At 32.4% G+C, this 11404-nt stretch overlaps 2 protein-coding genes across 3 annotated transcripts in view; one reads left to right on the top strand and one right to left on the bottom strand.

Moving 5' to 3' along the window:
• LOC108744049 (alpha-amylase-like) overlaps nucleotides 1–3312 on the top strand; it is a 6021-nt gene extending 2709 nt beyond the window's left edge. Inside the window, exons 1-6 of one of the 2 annotated variants that reach the window (XM_025974924.1) lie at nucleotides 30–249; nucleotides 798–952; nucleotides 1235–1445; nucleotides 1889–2093; nucleotides 2172–2501; nucleotides 2822–3312. In XM_025974924.1, coding sequence (XP_025830709.1) covers nucleotides 70–249; nucleotides 798–952; nucleotides 1235–1445; nucleotides 1889–2093; nucleotides 2172–2501; nucleotides 2822–3240 — 1500 coding nt within the window. In that variant the 5' untranslated portion in view covers nucleotides 30–69 and the 3' untranslated portion in view covers nucleotides 3241–3312. Of the gene's footprint in view, nucleotides 1–29; nucleotides 250–797; nucleotides 953–1234; nucleotides 1446–1888; nucleotides 2094–2171; nucleotides 2502–2821 lie in introns of those variants that run through there. The other variant, XM_018479648.2, reaches the window with a different exon arrangement.
• A 973-nt stretch (nucleotides 3313–4285) lies between these two features.
• On the bottom strand, nucleotides 4286–10361 carry LOC108742986 (alpha-amylase-like). Its single transcript, XM_018478377.2, has 5 exons — nucleotides 10075–10361; nucleotides 6210–6388; nucleotides 5569–5773; nucleotides 5074–5403; nucleotides 4286–4785 (listed from the first exon to the last, which is right to left on the bottom strand). The coding sequence occupies exons 1-5, from the start codon at nucleotides 10271–10273 to the stop codon at nucleotides 4367–4369; spliced, it is 1332 nt and encodes a 443-aa protein (XP_018333879.2). The 5' UTR covers nucleotides 10274–10361; the 3' UTR covers nucleotides 4286–4366.
• Between the last annotated feature and the right edge of the window lie 1043 nt (nucleotides 10362–11404).

Below are 11404 nucleotides of genomic sequence, written 5' to 3'. Positions count from 1 at the left end.
GATAAGAAATAATATATAAATAAGCCGGCGCGACTTTAATCAAAAAATTATTTCGGCTTAGCTCTCGATATGAAGGGCATCACCTGTGTTTTATTAGTGTGTGTATTTATTTCTTCAAGTCTCGCCCAATGGGACAATCATTGGCAAGCGGGTAGAAGTACCATTGTGCATCTTTTTGAATGGAAATGGGACGACATTGCCGACGAATGTGAAAGGTTTTTGGCACCCAAAGGGTATGCTGGAGTCCAGGTAAAATAACAAATAGAAAGCAAAAGATAAGAAATTAAACATTATTTGGTTACCAAAAGATTCCTTAGCTCAGTTACCTACATTCGCAACGTCCCTACGTAGGGAACTGAGCTAAGCTTTTATTCCAGTCCCATGAGTATTTTTTATCCTTAAGATTCTTGTGTAATTAAAAGAAATACTCACCCCTAATTAGCACAAAAAGCTTTATTTAAGCGGACACGTGTTTCGACCACTTCATCAACGCGAGACTGATAATGCCCACGTATGAAGTGGGCAAAACACGTGTCCGCTCAAATAAAGTTTTTTGTGGTAATTAGGGGTGAGTATTCCTTTTAATTTGTAATTAATATTTACCACAGTCTCCTCTTTCTACTTTAAACATTTGGGGTTTTAAAGTCTTAGTTATAGCGAGTCTAAACTGGACTTTATTCCAGTCCTGTGGGAATTCATTACTTTTGAGATTAAAAGAATATAATTTTTGGGATTTTAAAAATAATTCTAGTCTATTGTTTTATTTTCATGGTAATTTTTTTTGCCACTGTTCGCAGATATCTCCGCCAAGCGAAAACGTCATTGTAACCGATCAGGCTTATAGACCATGGTGGGAAAGGTATCAGCCAATAAGTTACAACCTTGTTACTAGGTCTGGTAACGAGGAACAATTCATTAACATGGTGAGAAGATGCAATAATGTGGGGGTAAGGTAGGTGTGTACTCAGTAAATAAATATTTTCATGTTTAGCAGTAATAATTTTCGTATTTTCGATCTAACGAATTATTAAAAATTTAAATACTTATTAATTATTTATCCAATTGGAACAAGTTTCCTTTTCTGATGGCAGAATTGGTTTTACGATTAACACAAATCCTTCATCTATTTAAGTCTATATTACAAAAGAACTTGTTTGATTTAAAATATAAAATGGTTTAGTTATTTGCATTCTGGTTGAACTAGCGAGAAAGTATCTTTAAAATTATTTTTAAGAATTTATGCCGATGCTGTTATCAATCATATGACTGGTGATCGTGGGGATGCTGTTGGAACAGGTAGTAGCACAGCAGCGACAAGTTCTGAGGAATATCCCGCAGTTCCATACCATGCTGAACATTTTCATCCATCTTGTTCCGTTAACAATTACAACGATGCAAACAATGTTAGGAACTGCGAATTATCTGGTCTTAAAGATTTGGATCAGGTACTTAGTTTCGACGTTAATTAATCAATTGGGTACTTCAGATTAGTTAGCTACAACTCCAATCTTTCTAATTCCTTTATGAGTCTTACTTTATCAAGTGTTTCCATTCATTTAGGACATTGTACATCTTCTCTTTTCTTTTATTTTCTAATATTTGTTTCCTATTTCCAGAGTTCTATCTATTTCTTCATTATTTGTAGTTATAGTTAGTCATTTTTTGGCATTCATTTGTTATCATCATCATCATAAAACTTTTTCATCGTCCTCTCATCCATTCTTTTCTGATATTCTCTTACTCATTTATGAATGTCTTCCATATCACCCCAGAGTTTCCTTTCTCATAATCCAATAAACTTAAAATAGATGAAATATGAGTTTAGAGTTGGTTAATAAACGAAAGATTGACATTATTAATTCGAATAAATTCAGATTAACATTTCTAGAGTAACAGCTATGTTGCTGGGAAAATTATCGATTATATGAACAAACTCATAAGCTATGGAGTTGCCGGATTTAGAATTGACGCGGCTAAGCACATGACTCCTTCCGATTTGAAAGTGATTTATGATTCTTTAAACGATCTTAATACAGAGTATGGGTTCCCTGCCAATTCTAAGCCATTCATCTATCAGGAAGTAATAGATTTAGGTAAGACTAAGAAGGTATTTCCAGTGTGACTTTGAGAAACTCTTAAAAACACCTTCAATTAAACGTTTTGCACTACAGGGGGCGAAGCAGTCAAAAGTACCGAATATACTGATTTGGGAAATGTAATAGAATTCAAATATAGTTCTAATATTGGTCGAGTTTTTCGCGGAAATGATAAGTTGACGTCTTTAAGTAATTGGGGAACAGGTTGGGGATTCATCGATGGACTGAATGCACTTGTTTTTGTCGATAATCACGACAACCAAAGAGGCCACGGTGCCGGAGGTGCCGAAATTTTAACATACAAAGTACCAAAGCAATACAAGATGGCCATAGCTTTTATGTTAGCTCACCCGTTCGGATCCACACAAGTCATGTCTAGTTTCGATTTCGAAAATAGTGATGCAGGTTAGTAGATATTTATTTATTATCATCAACTATTAAAGCCGGACTTTAACCCAAGTTAACCCAGCTCCTCAAAATACAGAATTTGTATCTCGAAATTCTTTTGTTACGCGGTCATGTATGTGTCATCCTAATTTTCGTATTATTATAAATTTGTATCGATCATCACAAAAGTGTCTTCTCATTTTTGTTAGTTCAATGAAGTTGGGTCTCCTAGGTTTGATAAATAGACTATTACGTAGTACCTTTTGGTACTATCATGAGCCAGAGTTTACCCCTGACTTTCCCGGAAACTTAAAGTGTATTCCTCATTAAATTTCAAGGACCACCTCATGATGATAACGGTAACATTTTATCGCCGTCGATTAACGCTGACGATACTTGCGGAAATGGTTGGATTTGCGAGCATAGATGGCGTCAAATTTACAACATGGTAGGATTCAAGAATGCGGTCGAAGGAACGGAAGTCCAAGAATGGTGGTCCGATGGTAACCAACAGATTTCTTTCTGTCGCGGAAATGCTGGCTTCGTGGCTTTCACTAACGAAGGTGATTTACGAAACACGTTACAGACATGTCTCCCATCCGGAGTTTACTGTGATGTTATCAGTGGAAAATTAGATAACGGAGCTTGCACTGGGAAATCTGTGACTGTGGGCAGCGATGGTACAGCTCATATCGAACTTCTCAGTTCAGAAGATGACGGAGTACTTGCCATTCACATTAACGCAAAACAATCATAAACTTTTAATTCGTCTCTTAATTATTTATTTCCTTGTACTACGTTACTTGTTAATAAATTTGAAGCAATTTAATGATAGTTTTTGTCATTTTCAACGCTTTTTTAATCAATTATGTTGGTCTATCTTATTATACCATATTAACACTTTGGGACGTAGGTACGCCTAAGGTTCCCTTTTAAATTACGGTAAAATATGGCGTAGTAATTAAAGAAGCCAATTTAAACTATTACCTAATCAACCAATACTTTCAAATTGCAAATAATCCATTTTAATATATTAGTCCCTAATGTTAAAGTTAAAATTAATAACTATATGATTATTGTGGTAAGGTTAATGTTAATATTTTAAACAATATTAGTTCTTCTGAGTGTAATAAGTATTTAAAATTATAAACTAACATCTACCACTTGGGTATAGTCGACGTAATTGTAGCAGTCATTTAAATAACAACAATAAAACAATTAGAAATGAGTAACAACTAAAAGTGAGTTAGGGTGGTGAAGCGGGTGATCCACGGCGTGGGGTACTTTTGCCAGCTGCGTATACGTTCTTGACTTATGTTTATTAAATTATTTATTGAATTTAATATGGTAATAATAATCAAAGATACATTTGAATCTTGTTATTTTCTACATGGGTACATTGAAATCCAATCCAACAATCAAATTGCAAATAATCCATTTTAATATTAGTCCCTAATGTTAAAGTTAAAATCAACAATTTTATAGTTATTATGGTAAGATTAATGTTAATTTTTTAAACAATATTACTTCTTCTGAATGTAATATAGGTATTTAAAATTATAAACTAACATCTACCACTCCGGTATAGTCGACCTAATTGTAGCAGTCATTTAAATAGCAAGAATAAAACAATTAGAAATGAGTCATAACTAAAAGTGAGTTAGGGTGGTGAAGCGGGTGATCCACGACGTGGGGTACTTTTACCAGCTGCGTATACGTTTTTGACGTTTATTAAATTATTTATTGACCCTTTGCCAGCACGTAAATGTTTTTAATTTAATATGGTAATAAATAATCAAAGATACATTTGAATCTTTTTATTTTCCACATGGTTACATTGAAATCCAATTTGTAAAAACGTTTATATAAACAAATTAAGAAGTTTATGATTGTTTTGCGTTAATATGAATGGCAAGTACTCCGTCCTCTTCAGAACTAAGAAGTTCAATGTAAGCTGTACCATCGCCGTTCACAGTCACAGATTTCCCAGTGCAACCACCGTTTTGCAATTTTCCACTGATAACGTCACAGTAAACTCCAGATGGGAGGCATGTCTGTAAGGTTCTTCGTAAATCACCTTCGTTGGTGAAAGCCACGAACCCAGCATTTCCGCGACAGAAAGAAATCTGTTGGTTACCATCGGACCACCATTCTTGGATACTTGTACCCAATGTGGCGTTCTTGAATCCTACCATGTTGTAGATCTGACGCCATCTGTGCTCACAAACCCAGCCATTTCCACAAGTATCATCATCGTTGATCGAGGGAGATACTATGTTTCCGTTTCCGTCTTGAGGAGGTCCTGAAATCAAATTTTTAACAGTAAGGAAGGAAATTTTGGTGTCCCAATAGATCTCTCATTGTCGAAATCATCTAATAATGATTTTTTTTAAATTCTTTTGTTATTTGGACGATCTTATGATGATGATGAAGATGAAAATGTGATGCAGAAGTTTTAGTATATCCAACGATTACCTACTTCGGGCTCTAAACATGGTAAATTAAAGTGTAAAAATGATCATAAAAATTGTTTGACCGAAACGTCGTTTTTTTTTTTAATTTTGGTTTATTAACTGATTGGATTACATACCTTGATCACTGTCGTCAAAGTAGAAACTAGACATGACTCTGGTGGCTCCGTAAGGATGTGCCAACATGAAGGCAATTGCCATTTTGTACTGTTTCGCAGTTTTGTACGTTAAAATATTTTCACCACCGGCGCCATGACCTCTTTGGTTATCGTGATTATCGACGAAAACGAAAGCATTTAGTCCGGGTAAAAGTCCCCATCCTTCGCCCCAATTGTTCAAATAAGTTAGTTTATCTTTACCTCGAAATACGCGTCCAATTTCGGCACTGTATTTAAACTCTGTTACAGTTCCCAAGTCTGTATACTCGGTAGACTTAACTGCTTCACCCCCTGTTAAAAGAATCGTAATCGGTAATCACTTATAATGAAACATGCACGACAACAAGAAAAATAAACAATTGAATGCTTCAACAAAATGGCCATTTGTACTGAAGCAAAATAATATTTAATGTTTAAGTGTTCATTCATTCTTAAAAAAGAGTTTTCATAAGTTACCTAAATCTATTACTTCTTGATATATAAAGGGCCTCAAATTTGCGGCGAATCCATGAGAAGTGTCGAGGTTATTTGTGGATTGATAAATAACTTTTAAATCGGAAGGCGTCATGTGTTTGGCCGCATCAAACCGGAAACCAGCAACTCCATAGCTGATGAGTTTATTCAGGTATTCCACCATTTTCTCTCTAACGTAGCTGTTTGACTGTGTTACATAAGACAGGGAGTTACCTTTTTATACAATATTTGTCCACAAACGAGTATTGGTATGAATTTCAATTAATTAATGGATAAAATGTTTTCTTTAATGATATGTTGCATTAAAGAACTGAACATTGTTAAAGTTGAAGAATGTTTGTGAAAGCAAAAGAAACAGGCAAACGTAATATAAATTGACGCAAAAAGAGGATTCTTTAAAAGATATGTGGTTGCAGATTCCAGTTGGTGATTGTTTATCCATAATTTGAATGTTATTGAAAGGTTTTCATTATATATCCGATTATACAGTTCAAAAGTGAGATTTCGAAACTGATGTTTAGCACTTTAGCTTTCAATGTATGACTGTTGATTTGTTTTCGAGATTAATAATTTTGGGTCTACCATTCATTTACTAAACAAAATAATAGACGTTAGTTAGTTACCTGGTCTAAATCTTTTAATCCTACAAGTTCGCAGTTTCTGACATTATATGCATCATTGTAATTGTTAACTTCGCAAGTAGGATGAAAATGCTCAGAGTAGTATGGCACAGCGGGAAATGATTTACTGCTAGGTGTTGCCGTACTTCCACCCGTTCCAACAACGTTATCATGGNACGTAGCTGATTTTATGTTCCATTAGTCGCGTCTTGACGTTTCTTCTTGTTTGGCTCACAAGTTAGTTTAGTGACCCCCTGCATTTGATTCTTTACTTGTTTTGTGTTTACTACTTTTAATAAATTGATGTAGATTGTTACTAGTTTTGAAAGCTATATTCGGATCTTTATTTCATAAAAATCATGTTTTTTTGTCTCCTAAATTAAGTATTGTATTATGTTTAAGGTTTTCAAATACTTTTTTAATATCTGATAAGCCAACTTACACTTTCTTAATTACTTGTTTTTAATACAATTAAATCACAATTGAAGTAAAAATGATTAGGAATATTCCTTCAAGCACTTAATTATGTAGTAATCTTATTAATTAAAACCCCTTAATTAATTTATAGATTTCAACAACAGATAAGTTACTAATTAATTGCCTAATAGCAATCCAACGAGATAAAATCTGCAATCAAATGCAGTTTATGGAATACGAAGATGACTATTAGATAACGGACACAATAAAATTTGATAAGAGTTATTACAGCGAGAAAAGGTTCACGTACATGTGGGTATTTAAACTTACATTATTATTTTACGATTTAAATTCTTTCAATCTATGACAAATTTACCTTATCTAAATGTTTTTAAGTAGGTACCTAATCTATTGTAAACTTTGATTTATACACCTATTGAATAATCTATTAACAGTTAAGTATTATTTTATAATAAAATAAAGAACAAAAAAGTTAATAAGTAAGTACTTACCTACTCAACAAAAATAAAAAAGATTGTAATTAATTTAAAAGTTGAGTATAAATCCCGAAGGCTGACGAAAAACCTAACTACCCTTCATTTAAATGACTTGTAAAAGTATATATGTTTTTAAAATAGGCCGAAAACCCCTTCTTTCAATTATTAATACAGTAATAATTCTTAAGTATAGTTTTGTATGTATTTAGATTAATTTACCATAAAATGGTAAAAAGGGTACCTACATTATGAATGCAACAACGTATTACTGAGTTAAAATGTTGAAAATAAACAATAGATAAGCAATTAAACTATTTTCTACCAACAGTTGTGCAATTTAACAGTCACACTTCACATTTTATTATTCTGAATATGTAATTAAAAATATTATAGAATATGTGAAATAGCTTTCACTAACGGGGGTGATATAAACAAAGAATATTCACCTACCTTCCAGCAAGCTTTTTTTGTGATATCACAATTACGAGTTTAGGGAATAGATGTACTGGTAAATTTGTAATAGTTAGTGGGAGCGAGGACGATGATGAAAATAAAACAAGAATATTGTTTAAGTAGACAAACTTTTATTTCTCAATCATTAATTCTATCTTCTCATATTAGAGTTACCCTAAAGAGAAATAATTACAGTAACAAATAAAAATAATGAAGGTCACATGCTTAGAATAATCAGGCACCACTAAAATACAAAAATCTCGAAGTTTTGAATACCTAAGTTTATAGGTTTAGAGAAAAAACAATGTATGAAAAGCTTCAACCAGGCATTAAAACTAAATTAAATCATCCCCATCACAATTACAGTATTCCAATAGTACCCAATTATTCTAAAACATGACTGAACCTGAGATATTTTAAAGGAGGTGATTCGTGAGGCTTTCCACTTAAGAAATGCTTTTTATTAGGTACATGTTATAAAAATGAAACGAATAAATGTAACAAGAACAATGATATTTATGAAACTACATTTAAAAGTTACAAAACTATTATTGCTTTTTAATTAATGAGAACATGATCAAAATACAAGGTTGTTGAATGTTTTGGTAACTTTACTAACAAAAGATTCGTCGATTGATTTAAACTTACATTAAAAAGAAATTGATTGTTTAAGGCACATACGAAAAGGCGAAGACTAAAATTAACAACTTTCAACAAGTTAAACAGTAAATTAAAGTGACAACAAATACTTTAAATACATGAGATATCCACTTATAAAAATATACATTTCTTTTTTTTTGTGAACAACTATTTTTTTTTACAAAATAAAATATACTGTGTACTATGATTTGATCTTTTCAAAGCAGCTCAGGTCAGGGGAAGTTAGCTTGGCATCCTTTAAATAGTCACACTGTAGGGCTTGATTGGCAGTTATGCGTTCCTCGGGGTTGTAATTGAGCAGAAGCTATGTAAAAATAAAAAAAAAAATTGAAATCAAAAAACTACAGAATAAGACTACAGCAGGTGGGCCCAGTATCAAACCGGTGTCCCTCTGAAGGCTAAAATAGAAATGAAATAAAAACTTACAATGATAAAATTTTCACCCTCATCACTCAAATCAGGGACGATTGTTTTCATACCCTTTTGGGGCCATACAGGAAATGTGGGCTTATAATCAGGCAGTTTGCTGATCCCTGGCCATATATTTTCATCAGGGGTACCTAATGCTCTAAATATTTTATAAAGCTGATCAATCTCGGAATCGCCAGGGAATACCGCCCGTCTGGTAAGCTAAAAGTGTAATATTTTCACTAAAAATAGTTCAAGATTTAAATCGCGTTGTATTGGGTACCATTTCGGCCATAATACATCCAACACTCCAAATATCTACACCTGTGCAGTAAATTTTAGCTCCTAATAAAAGTTCAGGAGCCCTGTACCATAAAGTTACAACTTCATGTGTGTAAGTTCGTACAGGCAGCGAAAACGAACGAGATAATCCAAAGTCAGCTAATTTAATGTGACCCTCTTTATCTAGCAACAAATTTTGTGGCTTTAAATCGCGATGCAAGATAGTATGAGAGTGCAAGTATGCAATTCCCTCCAATATTTGCCTTACATAATTCTAAAAGATGAAAACAGATGTAAGAGTTACATAAAGTTCCTGAACAATTTTGGAGAATCCATATTGTTAAAGCTTACTTTCAAAAGTTCTTCAGACATTACTTGCTTCAGTCTGTCAAGGTAGTGCTTTAAATCTATATCCAAATATTCAAAAACTAAATACAACTTTACATCAGTATAAATAACTCCTAGTAAATCAACTATAGAAGAGTGCCGTATGCCTTTTAGTAAACTTATTTCTCTGATTGCTGTTGATGGAACTCCTTCAGAGTCCCCACGATTCTGAAATCTGTTTTAATATTTCATTTAGTGGTATAATTGAAAGAAACAGCGACATTTACAAGCAAAGAAAATAAAATTTAAGTATAACTATTTCAAATATTTAAGTAAAATGAAAAGAAAAACAAAAAATAATGCAAATTAAAAATACATCTTTGCTTGACTTGGGAAGGGCATGATTTAGAAACCTATAGCTTTCATGAATTAAAAGAAAATTGTTAATTATCCATCTTCTTGATTCTTCCTGCAAAAAGTAAATGCTTTGTCTTTGAATTTAATACAAATTGTTGTAGGTTCATCAGCAATTCTGATAATCAGGTTAATTCCACTATTTTCTTCTTATTTGTGGTATATAAGTAATTTAATAAATTTANTCTTCTTTAATGAACTTTTGATATGACGTAACATCGAACTGATTCGAGTTTTTTTGCATTACAAGCAAAAGTGAAAATAGAAAACCTTTTGTTTTACATGAATAATTTTATTGTTAAGTACCAATGATCGATACGATAACAATTGTTTATTAATTAATTATTAACTGTTTGATAAATACCAGCAAAGGTTAGTCCTTTTATCATCGAAAAAAAAAAATTATCTACTGAATAAATAATTACTTGCCTGAACTCCAGCGTATCCCTTAGGTGCCAAAAATCTTTCACATTCATCAGCAATATCGTCCCACTTCCATTCGAAAAGATGTACAATTGTATTTTTGTTAGTGTCCCAATGTGTGTCCCATTGACCTTTACTGTAGTTGATGGTTGTTATAACAAATAAGATACAAATGATGTTTCTCATTTTCAGTAAGTACTAAAAATGAAATATACTTGCACCCGGATAAGTATATAATCGAAATATTAAGTTAATGTCAACTAGTAGCATGGGATTTAGCGCTTATTTATATATATATATCCTGTATCGCCTAGTATTTTTTCTAGTCAGTCCGTCAAAAAATTATCAATTCGTTGCTGTATATCTGCATGGTGATAAGAAGACACTTACGCTTTTCATTTATGGAGTGGTTTGTTTATGCGGTTTTATATCAAAACTGGAAAACGTTTTTAAATTTTGATACGAAATGCATGTAAACAAGTTCCAATGGAAAGTGCTAAAACAATTAGGAAAAGTGTTGTTTGTGAACCAACGATTACGAAAAAAGAATTCTGGAGTTTCATGTAGGCACTTATAAATTTTACATTTGTTATCATTTCCTTTATTAGAACGACACAAAGAGTGTAAAACACATATTTTTGTCAAAACACAACACACGTAGCCTTACGACACCCTTTTATGATTTTACATCACATATGCATATTAAAATTGGCTTGAACCACTGCAATTTTGTGGGTCCAAATTTGAAGATTGATTAAAAAGAAAACGAAATTATGAATTATTTCCTTCGTATTCGCAAAAATATATTTTTTTGTCAAAACAGAACACGTCACCTTACGACATCCTGCAGCGTTTTCATATCATGCAAATTCAAATTGTCTTCAATCATTTCATCAAAACACATGTCGCTTCTATTATCATAAAAATTAAAATTGGTTAATTAGATTTATTTCAGCTAACTTCGTTTGCGTATGTAAAAGGCCTAAATTTTCATCAAAAATTTGTTCATATTCTATTAAATGAAAAAAGAATCTTCTTAACGTAGCTGATTTTATGTTCCATTAGTCGCGTCTTGACGTTTCTTCTTGTTTGGCTCACAAGTTAGTTTAGTGACCCCCTGCATTTGATTCTTTACTTGTTTTGTGTTTACTACTTTTAATAAATTGATGTAGATTGTTACTAGTTTTGAAAGCTATATTCGGATCTTTATTTCATAAAAATCATGTTTTTTTGTCTCCTAAATTAAGTATTGTATTATGTTTAAGGTTTTCAAATACTTTTTTAATATCTAATAAGCCAACTTACACTTTCTTAATT

The sequence above is a fragment of the Agrilus planipennis genome, unplaced genomic scaffold (genome assembly GCF_000699045.2).
Source record: "Agrilus planipennis isolate EAB-ADULT unplaced genomic scaffold, Apla_2.0 scaffold19, whole genome shotgun sequence".
NCBI classification, from domain to species: Eukaryota; Metazoa; Arthropoda; class Insecta; order Coleoptera; family Buprestidae; genus Agrilus; species Agrilus planipennis.
The sequence above is the reverse complement of the archived record's forward strand: the minus strand, read 5'-3'. Positions and strand labels throughout refer to the sequence as shown.